Source organism: Chiloscyllium punctatum, chromosome 15 (genome assembly GCF_047496795.1).
Source record: "Chiloscyllium punctatum isolate Juve2018m chromosome 15, sChiPun1.3, whole genome shotgun sequence".
Lineage (NCBI taxonomy): Eukaryota > Metazoa > Chordata > Chondrichthyes > Orectolobiformes > Hemiscylliidae > Chiloscyllium > Chiloscyllium punctatum.
This window is the reverse complement of record NC_092753.1, coordinates 2,740,001-2,758,048: the sequence shown is the minus strand read 5'-3', so window position 1 is coordinate 2,758,048 and position 18,048 is coordinate 2,740,001. Positions and strand designations below refer to the sequence as shown.

Here is an 18,048-nt window from a genome sequence, read left to right as displayed (position 1 = left end):
CATCTCAGGGGCGGCACGGTAACACAGTAATTAGCACTGCTGCCTCACAGCGCCAGAGACCTGGGTTCAATTCCCGACTCAGGCGACTGACTGTGTGGAGTTTGCACATTCTCCCAGTGTCTGCGTGGGTTTCCTCCGGGTGCTCCGGTTTCCTCCCACAATCACAAAGATGTGCAGGTTAGGTGAATTGGTCATGCTAAATTGCCCATAGTGTTAGGTAAAGGGGTAAATGTTGGGGAATGGGTGGGTTGCGCTTCGGCGGGTCGGTGTGGACTTGTTGGGCCGAAGGGCCTGTTTCCACACTAAGTAATCTAATCTAATCTAATCTCGATTAAGTCACCTCTCAACTTTCTTCTCTCCAAAAAAACACCCTCAGTTTCCTCAGCCTTTCCTCGTAAGACCTCGTGGCTCTGAAACTCAATCCCCCTACCAATAAACGCCAACACACCGTATGCCTGCTTAACAACCCTGAATTTATCTCAACCCCACATGCCACTCCTTCGCCCACTGGCCCATCTGATCAAGGTCGCATTCTACTCTGAGGTAGCCTTCTTTGCTGTCTACTACTCCACCGATTTTGATGTCATCTGCAAACTTACTAACCATACCTTCTATTTCACATCCAAATCATTTATATAAACGATTAAAGTTAGTGGAGCCAGCACCAATCCTTGTGGCACACTGCTGGTCACAGATCTCCAGTCTGTTAAGCAACCCTTCCCCATCACCCTCTGTCTCTTCCTTCAAGCCAGTTCTGTATGCAAATGGCTACTTCCCCTTGTATTTCATGTGACCTAACCTTGCGAACCAGTCTACCATGGAGAACCTTATAGAATGCATTACTGAAGTCCATAGAGATCACATCCGCCACTCTGCCCTCAATCTTCTGCGTTACTTCTTCAAAAAACTCAATCATGTTAGTGAGCTACAATTTCCCATGCACAAGCCATGTTGACTATCGCTGATTAGTCCTTGTTTTTCCAAATAACTGTAAATGATGTCTCTCAAAATACCCTGCAACAACTTGCCCACCACAGTCAGGCTTATTGGTCTATAGTTCCTTGGTTTTTCCTTACCACCTTTCTTAAATAGTGGCAAGATGCTAGCCAACCTCCAATCTTCTGGCACCTCACCTGTGACTATCGATAATACAATTATCTCAACAAGAGGTCCAGCAATCACTTCCCTTACTTCCCACAGAGTTCTAGGGTACACGTGGTCAGGTCCCAGAGATTTATCCACCTTTAAGCGTTTTCAGCCATCCAGCACTCGCTCTTCTGTTATAAAGGCATTTTTCATGATGTCACCATTTATTTACCAGGGTTCATATCCTTCTCCACAGTAAACACTGATGCAAAACACTTGTTTAGTATCTCTCCCATCTCCTGCGGTTCCACACAGAGGTGACCTTACTGATCTTCAAGGAGGCCTCTTCTCTCCCTAGGTATTCTTTTGTCATTTGTATTTATTGTATTTGTAGAATCCCTTTCGATTCTCCCTAACCCTATTTGCCATATGTAACTCATGTCCCCGTTTTGCCCTCCTGATTTCCCTCTTAAGTATACACCTACTGCTTTTATACCTTCCTAGGGATTCACTCGATCCCTGCTATCAATAACCGACATATGTTTCCTTCTTTATCTTGACTAAAACATCAACTTCTCTTATCATTCAGCATTCACCATACCTACTAGCCTTGTCCTTTACCCCAACAGGAACATACTGTCTCTGGACTCTTGTTATCTCATTTTTGAAGACTTCCCATTTTCCAGCCGTCCCTTTACCTGAGAACATTCGCCCTCCCGTCAACTTTTGAAAGTTCTTGCCCAATACCATCAAAATTGGCCTTTCTCCAATTTAGAACTTCAACTTTTAGATCCCATCTATCCTTTCCATCACTATTTTAAAACATTCCTCCCCTAATGACACCTCTGTCACTTGCCCTGCCTTATTTCCCTAGAGAAGATCAAGCTTTGCTCCTTCTCTAGTAGGTACATCCACATACTGAATCAGAAAATTTTCTTGTACATACTTAAATTCCTCTCCATCCAAGCCCTTAATACTATTGACAGTCCCAGTCTATGTTTGGAAAGTTGAAATCCCCTACCATTACCACCCTATTATTTTTACAGATAACTGAGAACCTCCTTGCAAATTTGCTTCTCAATTTCCTGCTGACTATTGGGGTCTATAGTACAATCCCAAGACGGTGATCATTCCTTTCTTATTTCTCATTTCCATCCAGATAACTTCCCTGGACATAATCCCAGGTATATCCTCTCTAAATATAGCCATAATGTTATCCCTAATCAAAAATGCCATCCCCAGTCCTTTCTCATCCTCTTTTCTATCCTTCCTGTAGCATCTATAACCCTGGAACATGAAGCTGCCAGACCTGTCCATCCCTGAGCCATTTCTCTACAATCGCTATGATTTCCCAGTCCAATGTCCCCAATCATGCCCTAAGTTCATCTAACTTTCCTGTTAGGCCTCATGCACTTCAAAAACTTTTATGAAAGACTTTTTGAAAAATATCTATTTGCAATAATCACTCATACGAAGAAATAAAATGCTATAACAGTGGGAGCAATATTTTTGCAAGGGGTTACACACTGAAATGCAATTTGTTGCTGCAAATATGTGATTAGAATATTGGAAAGTTGCATCCTATTTTGCTACAATTTTGAGCCAATTAAACTATTGAATCAAAAACAGAAACTTCTGAAAAATCTCAGCAGGTCTGGCAGCATCTGTGGAGAGAAATCAGAGTAATGTTTCAGGTCCAGTGACCCTTCTTCAGAATTGCTAGAAATGCTGTGATTTTCCAGCAATTTCGGTTTTTATTTCAGATTTCCAGCATCCGCAGTTCTTCTGTTTTTTTTTAACAAACTATGTAATCAACTTGTACGTCAACACAAACAATGCAAAAGTTTTGTCCCAACTCCATTATCATATTAGATCCAAAACTGAAGATACAAATCCCAACAACCTGACAGACTTATCTGCCACAATAGGCTGAATGCCAATGTAGCATAAAATGCAAGTGCACAAAACCCACTCACTTGCACCAAGATGAATAGAACTTTTTGGGAAAGAACAAAAAACTCTTAAAATGGGGAAAAGATCAACAGCAACACAAATCTGCAACTATGGAATCATACAATAGGTACAGCACAGAACGAAGCCTATTGTAACAAAGGAAACAAAGTGCAACCCACTCGCCTGCCTATCTCCCGTAAACTTGACTTGCTTCAATTAAAACATCAATTACCTTTGAAAGCCACAATTCCACCTGCCTCGTGTACACTTTCAGCCAGTGTATTCCAGATCTTAATCACCTATTGCATAACAAACATTTTCCTCATGTCTCCCTGTTGGTTCTTTTGCATACTATCTTAATTCAGCGCTCTCTAGTTCTCATTCCTTTCAAAGGTCACAAAATAATCTACTCTGTCCAGTTCCCCTAGGATTTTGAACTATAAATCTCTCTTAACCTTCTCTTTTCCAAGGAGAACAATTCCAGCTTTTCCAATCGATCCACATAACTGAAATATTTCAAATCTGTAACCATTCTTTCCCATCATATCTGCAAACTATCTAAAGCCTTTTCATTCAAGAGGAAAAGCACTCTAATTCCTCCTCAAATACTATCTGGGACTTTTTAAAAAAAAATCTATGTGGTCCAACTAACAACTTAAACTTTCAGTAATCATGGTCAGAAATCAATCTGCATGCAAAATATCCATCAGATTTTTCTCTCCTCTAAAAAGCACCATAGCTAGATTATGTGATAATTTAGCACCGAACACATGCTGCTGGGATTTGTTGCTGCTTTCCAAATCCGAAACCTTCTGATTTTGAACATGCGGTTAGTTCAATAGCAGTCAGAAAGGAGAGCTCTTTTTTGCCCAGAAACAAAATCGAGAATATCTATGTTATATGTGATGATCAAAGTTAAGTTCCTGAATACATTTCCAATATAATATCATTATGAGGGAAAACCCAAGCTTAAACCAAGTTCAACCACTCTGATACTCAGTATGTGCATGCTTTAGCTGTTATTTGCATCAAAGCATTATTTCTGTTTGTTAGGAATACAGTATTTTAAAATTACTACCATGGGAAGATTGACTACAGGCAGTTCTCTGGAGGAAGAGATATGTTTTAAATGATTCTTTGCACTAAAAAGAGGAAAGAGGGATTTTCTGATACTTGGATTTTCTCCATCGCAGTTCTCTGTCTGTAATATAAGATACAAGTACACCAAATGCATAGATATTGCAACACAAGCAGCTATATTCCTCTGTCTTCATTTTGAATGTACAGTTTTGATTCCTTTAAATAATCACCAAGGAGAGTAAATTCAGGGATATGTTTCAAGAAGTATACATTTTGCAATAACAATGTTAGATTACCAATCAATTACATCTCTTCACATTGTTATAAAGAAGCTCACTTATTTCAGAGATAGCAGTTTGGCAAGTAGCCTTCTCCAATTCGATGAGTTTTTGAACTTGCCTAAAACCACACAATTTTTTCCTGACTGGCTATGATAATATTGAAACCTCAAATATCAATGACTAGCCCAAATTACAGTGGATCTATTGGTAATGCTAGTTAAGAGCATGCACTTTTCCCTAGCCGCTCAGCTAACCGAAGTGGAAGTCATGCAATGGCATTGTGACTGACAAGTGAGTTGCAGGAAAAGCAGGCAAGTGGTGAGATAAAGTGTTACAGATGTGCTTGTGGAGGGAACCAGAGATCAACTAGCAGAGACTCTATGATTGACCAGTTGATAGTGAACTATTTATTGGAGACCATGGCTCTAGAAGAACAAAGGTTGCACGGATGCATGGTTACACCACTGCCTGCAAGCTTCCCTCTAAGCCATGCACTATCGTGACTTAGAATTATATTGCTGTTCCTTCAGTGCTGCCGGTTCAAAACTCTGGAACTCCCTCCTTAACAGTACTGTGGGTCTACATATACTAAACAAACGGCAGCTGTTCAAGAAAGCAGCGCTTCACCACCTTAACAGCAACTAGGGAAGGGCAATGAATTCTGGACTATATCATGTAAACGAACAAACTGAACCAAGTGACGCCATACTCAACAGAGAGGTGAACAGATTGTCCTCTATTGTAACAGGGATGTTTTTTTGTTTTTAAGTATTCCTTTTCTTTGCCCTTTTCTGTTTGGGAGATAGGCACTTCATTTTTAATTGAACTTTGCAGTTTGAGACAAAGAACTACTGCAAATCTTTTAGGATTAGAAAAAGTCCAGGGAAATGGCTCACAACACATGTTCACCCACGTGTCCAACAAACAGAAAGGTAAGAGGTACAATTACAAATTAGTGACTTAAAATCAAAGATATCAGAACTCGTTTGCATGAATTAGAATCCAGTAAGTCAATGTTCAGTTGAGTAAAGGCAAAATACTGCAGATGCTCTCCATCTGAAACAAAGAGAATGCTGGTTAAACTCAGGAGGTCTGGCAGCATCTGTGGACAGCAAAGCAGATTTAAAGTTTAGCGTCCGGTATGATGCTTCTTCAGAAATTGAAAGTGTTGGAAAATTTTATTTTAATATACTTTTGAGAGAGATAGGAGGTCTAGTGTAAAAGACAAAGAAGATGTTCATGTTGAAGTAAGAGAAAGAGAGATCTAAAATGAGTGTAAAGTTTGAAAGGGAAGGAATGAGTTTACCATATAAAAAGCAAATTAGACAAAAGCAAGACAAGGCAGTGGGGGTGGGAGGGAGGGAGGGAATGTGAGAAAAATGGATAATGGACCTAAGGCAGTTTCTAAAGGTATTCAATTAAATATTGAGATTTTGAGGCTGCCAAGTGCCTAAGTAGATAGTGAGGTGTTGTTTCTTGAGCTTGCATTGTGGTTTGTTGGAACATTGCAACAGAACCAGGTCAGAAACATTAACATGACAGCAAGATGGCTTATTGAAATGGCAAGTAACTGAGGGGTTAGGGTTATGCCTATGAACAGACTAAAGCTGTTCTGCTAAGCGGTCACCTAGTCTGTGTTTGATCTCGCCTATGTAAAGGAGAATGTCCAGTTGAGGTTCTTTTGGTTGATTATGCAGAGAAATCCCTCCCATAAGAGAACGAATACAGTTGAATTCCTGGTAATGGTGCAAAACACACCAGCAAAACACAGGTTTCTTTCTTGAAATCACAATTTATGGAGACACTGAGATCAGAAACAGACGTCTAAAGCCTGGGGTTGCTGATACGTTAGCTTCTCTTGCTACGAGTAGACAGTAAGTAATATAATTAAAGGTGATTTCAAATAAACTAGTTTCTGAGAGTCATTATTACTAAGTCAAACAATAAAGGGATAGTTTCTCCTTTGTTTAGGATGGGCTGCAGTCAACATCTTGTTGATGATTCATTTGTGTCACAATCACTCAAAATTTCTCAGAGCAACCAACTTGCTCATTGTGTTCAATAGCAACCATTTTAAAATTTGCCAAAAGTCCACGTTACAGAATTTAAAACAAGATAGAAATGTTATTTTTATAAAGACAATTCAGGATCACTCATAATAATAGCAAAATACTGTTTGTAGTGGAAATCTGAAACAAATACAGAGAATGCTGGAGAAACTCTGTCTAGCAGCATGTGTAGAGAGAGAAACAGAGTTAATGTTTTGAATCCGGTATGACTCTAAGACCTGCTGAGTTTCTCCAGCATTCTCTGTTTCCTTTCAGGATTTCTCCCTTATGCTCTTTGAGCATTGCATTCCCCCAAACATCAGAGAAAATATGATCTATTTTTATTTTGAAAACATGTTCAAGGAGAACAAAAAGTAGAAGTACACATTCATTCTCACTCCCCTGGCTGCAATCTAAAGGTTTACATATGGGTCTACATTGTGTATCATGGGACTTCACAGTACCCAAAAAACTGCCAGTTTTGCTGTGGTAGACCAAACAGCCTATCTTGTCTGCACACATCTCAAAATGCAAATTGGAAATGGAAATGGAGTCTATCCTGGTCATGGCATTTACTTCCTTGTTACTAACGCAGTGCCATGTTGTCTTGCCTGGTTTTGGTACCAGAGCATTGGGAGGACCTTAATCTTGTCAGGAACTCAAGGACTAGATTTCCTGCCTGATTCATACCACCTTATCAGAGATAAGGCAGGTGGGTTTTTGACTAATGGCTCAAGATTTTCCCACATCCCCTTCACGGTCTGTTATTGGGCACATCCCATTAAAAAAAATCTGAGCAGAGTGGCCACATCTTTCCACCACTTGGATCAGTGTTGTTAATTGTGCAGCTAAATACAAGAGTCGAATGCCTACCAGATGGGGAGAAAATGGGGAAGCCTTCTGACCCTCTTTCTCACCTGACCACTCCTAAGTACCCTCAGATGTATCTATCCACATAGATACTGCTCGAGTGGCCTCTGGGTTTAAATCAGTTTTAACTTCGATTCTCTCTCTGATAGACCCATAGCATTTTGGGATTATCACGTTTCCCTGACTTATTTCAGAGAGTCAGAGACATTTATTCTAAACTGGTCCCATTTCATTTCTGACTCTTCTGCCCTCAAATGCCTGTCCAGCTCCTTCTGCACTACCTAATAACTTAACAGATAACTAAAGTAATTCCTTTACTATACATGTGTCTTTCTGAAACCTTACCTGTTTTTCCTCCAAGGTCGACAAATGGTGTTGATCAGCTAAGCTTTCTGCTCATACAGGAAGGTTACGGCTTTCTCTCAGTTCTAAATTTCTTGCCTGACTTGGGACCTTTTTGCAGCCCGTTCTGTCCCATAACACTATTTTTAAAAAAAAATATTTGTAGGATGTGGGCATCACTGGCTGGGCCACTGAAAGATGCTTTCAAACAGCAAGTTCAGTTATGTGACTGGTCCAGATTTAATCACTCGGCGAATGATGTCGTTTTTTATTGTTCTGGCCAAAATCTATGTTTTTGGGCAGATAATGGCGAGTTGTTAGTACTAGGTCAAGCAATAATGGATTATGGTGGTCTCCTTTGTTCAGGACTGACTGAGGTACACATCTCATTGCTTTGGCTGGAATGTTCAAGCAACACAAATATTGTAATACTCCAACAGGAAGATGGAAGCTTTATTTGTCCTTTTGTAACTGTGGGAAGTACCTGGAAGCAGTAAACCTGTTCGTTCTGCGTTTTAAAATTTTTAAATATGGCAAGAGTCATATTTAAAGTAAATATGACATTAAAAGTAATTTAATGGAGATAATTTCATTTCTCAAAGATAATTTAGGATATTTCTCTTTCTGCCTGCTAGGAATTAGAGTGTGCGAGGTCTTACATATCATCTAATTGCTATACTCAATGTAGTTGAGTTACATAAGATGAAGATTTTCCCTTCTGGTTGCAGACTTTACTTTGTTCCAGACCAACCTTGACTGAAAGAACCTGCAAGAAAGTTGTATTTTTCACACTAGGAGAATGATTTAGATGAGGAAGGCTAAATCAACTGCCTAATATGAAAACTTGGAAAATTCACAGTCCAGACATTTCACCACAGGGAAAGCCATATCCACCTTATTAAAAAAATAAACAAAAGGTATTTATCCCTGACTAAAGCACTGAAAACAGTTCAGTGTAATAACCTCACATCTAGCATTATTGATCGGAAATTGAGTCACATGTTTGAATTTGTTTTCAATCTAACAAAATACGTTGACAATATTTTAATAATTGAAATTCTTTTTTCTCACTTGAAACAATTCTAGGGAAATGCATAAACCTGACAATTACACTACGGGCCCTTAAGGCATTAGATTTGAAGTTGTTCCACACAAAATCAACACTAAAAAAAAATGCTAAAATGATAAAACGATAGCTATCGCACCCCCCTCCCCCCCACCGATCCATTGTAAATGCTCTTAGACAGCAATAAAAACTTACAGTTTGTGATTTCTTCTTTTTCTTTTTTATTGCTCTGAAGAAACCCTTGCCCCTTTCCTTAGTTTGTTCAGGGGGATTTATGTTAAGATTCTCTGTACTTTTCCTGAAATTGAGAACAATACATTCATCTCTACAGTTATGAGAAACTTAATGACATCTGTATAAATTGGACAAATGTCCAGACATTGTTAGTTTTGGAGATGCTAGACTGACAGCAAATTTTAAGAATTAACTAGGATGAAATTGGTCTTCACTAGCAGTACAAAATGGGCTCATAATAAATCAGCAGCTTATTTTTCAATGTACATTATTTTCTTGCATAGAATTATAGTTTACAGTTTTTTTGTGAACAAGAGTTATGGTGGCTCAGTGGTTAGCACTGCTGCCTCACAGCTCACAGGGATTCCAGACTTGTGTGGAGTTTGCATGCTCTCCCTGTATGTGTGGGTTCCCCCAGGGGTTCCAGTTTCCTTCCACATTTCAAATATATACAGGATAGGTGGAGTGGCCACATTTTATTGTTCATAGTGGCCAGGCACATGCAGGCTTGTGTTTTCAAATAAACCTGTTGGACTATAGCCTGGTGTTGTGAGATTTCTGACTTTGTCCACCCCAATCCAACACTGGCACCTCCACACAATAGAGAGATTAGCTGTGATAAGTATGGGGGTAGGATAGGATGGGGATGGGATGCTTTTCGGAGGGTTGGTGTAGACTTGATGACCGAATGGCCTCTTTCCACAACAGGGATCCTATGATTCCAACTTTCACAAACCTTCTTCCTGATATCACAGCTGCTTTTGCTTATTGTGAAATTACTAATCTTGGTAATCATTTATAAATACACGAAAGAAAGAAACAAGGAAAAGGGGCCAAAGAGGCAACTTTTTCACAGAGGATGGTGTGTGTACTGAATGAGCTGCCAGAGGAAGTGGTGGAGGCTGGTATAATTACAGCATTTAAAAGGCATCTGGATGGATATATGAATAGGAAAGGGTTAGAGGGATATGGGCCAAGTGTTGGCAAATGGGACTAGATTAGGTTAGGATATCTGGTCAGCATGGACAAGTTGGACCGAAAGGTCTGTTTCCGTGCTGTACATCTCTACAACTTTATGACTTGGCTGCCAACTTGCTATGAACCCATTTTGTGCTGTTGCCATTGTGTTTTACCCAAAAGCTTATCTCCTCTGAATAATCAAATTGCTTTGTTTGTAATTCCACAATAAAAAACCATGAGATGGTAGATTTAGATTAATTCTTAATTTCATAACTAGTCATATCAGTTCAGTGTACTAACCCCATGATCTTTTCTTGCATCCTTTCTGATATTAACATTAATGACAGAGTCGAAGTTTGATAAGGAAAATTAGTATACCATGAAATGGCTATAATACAGGGGTCTTGTGACTTTCAAAACCAAAAGAGAATCTGATACAAATGGCAAATTCACTTCTATTGCATATTTGTTTAAATTACATGCGAAATTAGCAAATGACCTTGTGCTAAGTTCAAATGAACAAAGCTCATATGCTAAATGGATTCACCCTGATTATCTGCTCAACTTTGACTGAAAATCTGCAGAACCCTAGGAAAATACTGTACCGTAAATGGCATTATATAGTTACTGATGAATTTCCAGGAATGTTCTCCTGCAATTATGACAACCAATTGAAAAAGACTGAAGGGAGAGAAGTTTTCTGTCTAGACTAGTTGCCACTTTCTGCAGTCTGTCAGCTCAGCTCAACCCAAACCGACAATCAAAAGTCACTTTATCGTATTAAAAAGGAAATTTTTTCTTAAATTCTGCTTCAATTCCACATAGCTGTTCGATTTCAGGAAGAACGCACTGAATAAATAAGCAGGCGCAGACAGAAGGGACTGAAATTAACAGTCAGGTATCACTTTTTTGTTGAAACAGACTACAGTACTACATCATCCAGCTATAACATTTCACTTCTCGCTTGGATCCTGACATTGACATTATATCAGATTTCTACAGTATAAGTAGCTCTCAATTATCTCCAAATATAACCTTGAACAAAATAGTAAATTAAATGAAAATACTCAGGACAATACAAAGACTTTCTCTTCCATTGCCAGTGTGAGTGTCTGTCAAGTTCTGATTTTGTGCCTCTGTGCAATTACCGCATATACTCGAGTAATAGTCGATGTAAAAGTTGATCCCCTGCTTTTGGCTGAAAAATCTGAAGTTCTTCATATATCTCAAGTAAAAGTCAACCCTAGTTCTTCACAGATAGCAAATCAACATTTATGAGTTAGTGCGCTGGTCATACCGCACCACCAGCTGTCAATCTCTACTCTGGGTTTTCAGAATTACCATAATTCATTGCGTTTTATTTTCTTTATTTGTTCAGATGAACTGGGCTTCTGCTAATGTTATGGTATGAATTTTGAAGGGCATGAATTTCACCCACTCAAAAGTAGTATCCATGTAATAATCAACGCCATGAATTTAACTTTGAAAAGTAGTCAACAATTTGACTATTACTCGAGTATATCTGGTATAATAAAACTGCCTAATCTCAAAAAGAGAATTTATTCTTTGGAATCACTTTCCCAAGCAAATAATGTTACAGCTTATTTGATAAATGTCTGACTGTTCTATTATAGCAGAAGAACAACCTAAATAGGATGAGGCCATGTAGTCCCTTCTATCCCCCTCAGTCGTTTTCAATTGGCTGTCATAATTGCCATTCAAGATGATCAAGCTTTCTCTGATTATGGCCTTAACTTGACTCTCTTGTCTGACCCCAAATTGTTCCACCTCTTTTGTAAATTTATTCAATGACCAAACCTCACTGTTCTTTAAGGTTTGAAGATTAATGATTTGAAGATTAATGATTTATTGAGAGAAGAAATTCCTCTTCATCTCAGTCTTAAATGGAAGATACATTGGTAGGGTGGGGGTGCCATGGTAATAATGTGGACTAGTAATCCAGAATTCAAGGTTAATATTTTGGGGACAGTCCACCTTGGCAGATGTTGAAATTTGAATTAATTAAAATCTGGAATCAAAAGCTAGCTTTCTACTGACCATATAACCATTATTCATTGTCATTAAAAATAATCCATCTGATTCACTAATGTCCTTGAGGGAAGAAAAACGGTTAACATTATCCAGTCTGGTGCACATGACTCCAGACTCTCAGCAACATGGTTGACTGAAATGCTGTCTGGGCAATAAACGTTGGCTTAGCCACTGATGCCCACGTTCAATGACACTGTGATCTATGTTCTAGATTCCTCCAAAGAAACATCCTCTCTGTACTTATTCTTTCAAAGCCGCTCAGATTACCTCTCATTTTTCTAAACTCCAATGAATACAGGGCCCAACTTGCTGAACATTTTCTCATGTCACTCCTTAAATAAGTACACTGCACCCTTGGCATGGTCTAATTAATGATTTGTATAGTTTTGGCAAAATTTCTTGTTCTGGATAGTCATAAGTGGCCTGAAAAATGCTCAGATTATCTCAAGAGTATTTCAAAATTTACAGCAACAGGTGAAGTTAGCTCTTTCACACTGCTATGCAATAGCAACAAATGGTATTTTCCATTAATAGAATGCTGTTGTTAAACTGAACAGATTTTCTTGCTATCACACAAATAACTAACATGATGCCTGAATTTCAGTGCTGGTACACAGGCTGTGCTTTTCAATGACTGGCAAATTGTATCAAATAGCACGTCCCTTCAACTATTCACAATAGACTCTGCATAATCAGCCTGTGCTTGCAAAACTTAGATTGTAATGTTGAACATTAAATTTGATTCCATGATTGAATTCTTGCTGAATCACCCCATGTTTAATAAGAATTACACGAACCAATTTATGATGATCAATTGGGCTTGCAATATGGCTCACTAATGCCTACTCAAAGCAACATATTTTCACACACAGGTTCCTCTGTAAGGCTAATGGAACTTATCCATCTATTTTTACTTTTTAAAATTAAACAAGAACATGGAGAAGAAAAGTTCCCCTTGTGCATTCTCTGTGTGTCAGCCAGAATCACCTTGCCAATAAATCAGCACCCTTCTCTGACAAAGCATTAATTATTGCTCCCATTGAAATTTGGTATTCTCGCATCTATTTGGATGAGTGTAAGACAAAAATTAAGATAGCAAATATCTTTTCTCAGCATAACTAAGTTTTCTAATATGAAGACATTAAACTTAGGATTAACATTAAAACTTAACCTCTTCAATTGTAATGTGCATTTATAAAGTCCTTGCGTGCGAGAAGCTGTTTAATTCTCTTACTAATTCCACACACTTCAACACACAATTCTGTATCCACTTTGCATCCATTACTTTATTTAAAATTTTCTTCCTTTCCAGCAGCTGCAGAAATTCAGTCAATATTCCTGAAAGGCATCACATTTACTTTCTGCATGCGTGCACTGCCTTTTAAGTTCTGTCAATGTACATAGAAACAAGGTGGAAGATAGTGTTTACTTACCAAAGATCGAAAGATGTATGTCTTTTGGAGTGTTTTGACTTAGAGTTACTAGTCATTGACACATTAATTGGACCTCTCTCACTGAATGTGCCCTCCAATGAAGAATAGTCTGGTCAAACAATAACATTATTAAATATTGCATTACCATCTTGTCCAGTGATCAATGTCAAGTGACTCATATGCCCTCTCTTACCTTCATAATAGCTTCGCACTCGTCTATCCCTGGGCATTGTATCAGAAAACACATACTTATTTTCTTTTGTGGATAGACCATCTTCTAAGTGAATGTCATGATATCCTCCAGGCTAAAATGCAAGCATATTAGAGTATAGTTACGTCTTGCAAATACAATAGGTCAGAATCTGATTGTGGTGTCTAGAAGAAATTCAGGCATCATGGATAAATCTCTTTTAAAAGCACAAGTATCTTGTAATATTTCAGTTCATTTTTAAAAAAAATACTGCTTCTTATTCTAGGTTGCGCTAGACTTCAGGAATGAATCATTTAGATTGCATTGACTAGATCACATACCATAATTTGCAGAAATAACGAAAAATGGAATTTACATACTAACTTCTCTGTCAATTTAAAAGCAGAAATGTAATTTGGAACATTAGACTTGCATAGGCTTAAATCGCAGCACATTTGTTTACAAATTCAACAATGAAATATCAGAATTAGTCTGTACATTATAAAGCACAAAGCAATATTATTATGCACACAATTTAACTTTTGACAGAAAATAATGTTATATGATCTTTGCAGAATTAGTTTCTTGAAAAAAACCCTATGAAACAAATATTCTGGAATGCTCCAAAAGCTCTAAAACAAATTCACAGAATCATAGAATGCCTACAGTGTGTAAGTAGGCCATTCAGCCTACTGAGTCCACACCAATCCTCCAAAGAACATTCCAGGCAGACCCACTCTGTAACCCACCATTTTCCATGGCTAATCCACATAGCCCATACCTCCCTGGACACGATGGGCAATTTAGCATGGCCAATCCATCAAACCTGTACATCTTTGGACTGTGGGAGGAAACTGAACACCTGGAGGTAACCCATGCAGACACGGGCAGAATGTGTGCAAACTTCACACAGACAGTCGTCTGAGGGTGGAATCAAACTCTGTTCCCTGGCACTGTCAAACAGCAATGCTAACCACTTAGCCATCCTAGGGATTCACTAAGACGTAATTCTGCAGATAAATTTCCAGCTTTGAAGTTACATTTTCTTTGTGTACATAACTATCAACTGTGATCAAAATTCACTCAAAGACTGTTTTTCATCATGCAATTACGGAGATGGAAAAATTGGAAATGAAACTCTCTCAGATGAGACACCCAGACACCATCTTAGTGTTCCATACCTTGCCAATCCCATGCTCGCAGAAAAGAGTTTCCTATCTCCCTCAGTTCTATTATAATCACAAAAATTCCTCTCACCATCCCAGCACAGCCTTCCATATTACATCAATAACCGCTGTTAACGGGTCTGTTGAACATCTTTTCCAAAGCCAGATATTCCACCTTTGACTGTTTGAATACCATTTAATTTGGTTAACACAAAACATTATGCACACACATGAAGGAACATAACTGGGCCAATATTGTGCATGTTTTATTAAATAAAATCATCAAATAAATTTCCAAATCACAATACAAGTCCCAGCCGCTGTTTATGAATAAAATCTACTTCAATCATGTGTTGATAAATTGGTATTAAGTTGCATAATCTCCCAGAGATAATGTAAATAAAACACCAAGACAAATATAAAACAGCAAATTTCTCACTATTTCTGATGACAAGATGGATGACCTAAGAACATAGATCAGCAGTAGCTATTTAGTCCCATGTGCTTACTCCACCATTCAATTAGTCGGTGGCTGAAATCTGTACCTTCACTTCACTTACACACATTACTTCCACAATCTCAAAATCTTTACCCAACAAATTTTAATTGATCGTAATCTTGAAAACATTAATTGTCCTAGCATCCAAAACGATTTGTGCTAGAGAAATTCAAATAGCTAGTTACTACTACTCTTTGTGTGCACAAATAATAAAAAAAGCTAAAAATGCTTTACAGAAATGTGATCGAGCAAAATATGGCAGTGTATCAAATATTAGGTCAGATAATCAAAATATTAGATAATGAGACACATTTGAAGAACATTCCTGAAAGAGGCTGAAATGTTGAGGAAAGGAATTCCAGACTTTGGGCCATGGTAGCTGAAGACGTAGCTGCCATAGGGAAACATCTAAAATTAGGTATTCCCAAGGGGCTAGAATTGGAGGAGTGCATATATTGTTGAAAGTTATAACTCTGAAAGAAACTAGAGTAATAGGGAGGCGAGGCCATGGAGGAATTTGTATACAAGAATGATAATTTCTGTATTGAAACAATGCTGAACCAGAAGCAAATGTCAGCCAGTGAGCACATGGGTGATGGGCTAAACAGAACTAGGCCAGAGTTAGAACATGAACAGCAGCATCAGGTGGCCTCAATTTCATTAAGTGTAGAAAAGGAGTCAGCAGTGTGACAACAAGTAAGAAACAAAGTGCAGTGAAGTGTAATGTAGACCACCATGAAGTCAGGAAGTTGGTGCAATACGAGAAATGTACTCCTTTTTCTACATTTCTTAAGCAACCAGTAGCTGTCGAAACACCATCATGGTGAGTCTGTGGGTTCAAAGCATTCTGAAAAAAAAATTGAAGCGTGGTAGAACAAAGCCTGAAGACTTGAGGTTGGCAAACATGGTGCCACTGTTTAAGGAGGGCTGTAAAGACAAGCCAGGGAACTATAGACCAGTGAGCCTGACCTCAATGGTGGGCAAGTTGTTGGAGGGAATCCTGAGGGACAGGATGTACATGTATTTGGAAAGACAAGGACTGACTCGGGATAGTCAACATGGCTTTGTGCATGGGAAATCATGTCTCACAAACTTGATTGAGTTTTTTTGAAGTAGTAACAAAGATGATTGATGAGGGCAGAGCAGTAGATGTGATCTATATGGACGACAAGTTTCTCCATGGGAGACTGATTAGCAAGGTTACATCTCATGGAATACAGGGAGACCTAGCCATTTGGATACAGAACTGGCTCAAAAGTAGAAGACAGAGGGTGATGGTGGAGAGTTGTTTTTCAGACTGGAGGCCTATGACAGTGGAGTGCCACAAGGATTGGTGCTGGGTCCACTACTTTGTCATTTACATAAATGATTTGGATGTGAGCGTAAGAGGTATGGTTAGTAAGTGTGCAGATGACACCAAAATTGGAGGTGTAGTGGACAGCGAAGAGGGTTACCTCAGATTACAACAGGATCTGGACCAGATGGGACAATGGGCTGAGAAGTGGCAGATGAAGTTTAATTCAGTTAAATGCCGGGTGCTGCATTTTGGGAAAGCAAATCTTAACAGGACTTATGCACTTAATGGTAAGGTCCTAGAGAGTGTTGCTGAACAAAGACACCTTGGAGTGCAGGTTCACAGCTCCTTGAAAGTGGAGTCGCAGGTAGATAAGATAGTGAAGATGGCGTTTGGTGTGCTTTTCTTTATTGGTCAGAGTATTGAGTACAGGAGTTGGGAGGTCATGTTGCGGCTGTACAGGACATTGGTTAGGCCATTGTTGGAATATTGCATGCAATTCTGGTCTCCTTCCTATCGGAAAGATGTTGTGAAACTTGAAAGGGTTCAGAAAAGATTTACAAGGATGTTGCCAGGGTTGGAGGATTTGAACTACAGGGAGAGGCTGAACAGGCTGGGGCTGTTTTCCCTGTAGCATCGGAGGCTGAGGGGGTGACCTTATAGAGGTTTACAAAATTATAAGGGGCATGGATAGGATAAATAGGCAAAGTCTTTTCCTTGGGGTTGGGGAGTCCAGAACTAGAGGGTGAGAGGGGAAAGATATCAAAGAGACCTAAGGGGCAACTTTTCCAGCATAGGGTGGTACGAGTATGGAATGAGCTGCGGTGGAGGCTGGCACAATTGCAACATTTAAGAGGCATTTGGATGGGTATATGAATAGGAAGGGTTTGGAGGAATATGGGCCAGGTGCTGCAAGGTGGGACTAGATTGGGTTGGGATATCTGGTCGGCATGGATGGGTTGGACCGAAGGGTCTGTTTCCATGCTGTACATCTCTATGACTCTAAGTGGTGAGCATTGCATCTTTGTCTCTTAACGAAACAGGAAATTTTAATTGTGGATAGTATAATATTAATCAAAATAACTAGAATATAAACACAAGAAAAATTTTGAAAGTAATTAATTCACTACAATAAAGAAGCTACGGCAGGTAATGTGCTGCAGCTGTATTATGTGGCTGCTGGTGGGATCTCTGGCTTTTCCAACTAAAGTAAAGGTAAAGTTGCCATAATCTTACCAGACCATCATCAGAGAGAGATATCTGGTGATGGTTTGACCTGAGGATCATCACGCCCCAAGTGACTATAGAGGTTGAGAAGGAGAATCCTACGTGGCGATCTCAGCTGATGCAGGAAATGAACCCATGCTGCTGGCATCACTCTGCATTGTATATCAGCCATTCGGCCAACTGAGCCAACAAACTCCCACAGCAAAATTAGCTACAGCTCAAGTGACTGCAGTTCAGTTAATGAGATGGAAATCAAGCTTCAGACAT

The 18,048-nt window shown here is 39.0% G+C and overlaps 1 protein-coding gene across 4 annotated transcripts in view; it reads right to left on the bottom strand.

The window, feature by feature from the left end:
* Positions 1-18,048, bottom strand: part of cdkl5 (cyclin dependent kinase like 5) — a 157,144-nt gene that overhangs the window by 8,651 nt on the left and 130,445 nt on the right. For 3 of the 4 annotated variants that reach the window (XM_072584467.1, XM_072584465.1, XM_072584466.1), the window contains exons 14-17: positions 13,599-13,710; positions 13,406-13,514; positions 8,922-9,024; positions 4,118-4,240 (exon numbers count right to left, since the gene is read on the bottom strand). In XM_072584467.1, coding sequence (XP_072440568.1) covers positions 4,118-4,240; positions 8,922-9,024; positions 13,406-13,514; positions 13,599-13,710 — 447 coding nt within the window. The remainder of the gene's footprint in view (positions 1-4,117; positions 4,241-8,921; positions 9,025-13,405; positions 13,515-13,598; positions 13,711-18,048) is intronic. The other variant, XM_072584468.1, reaches the window with a different exon arrangement.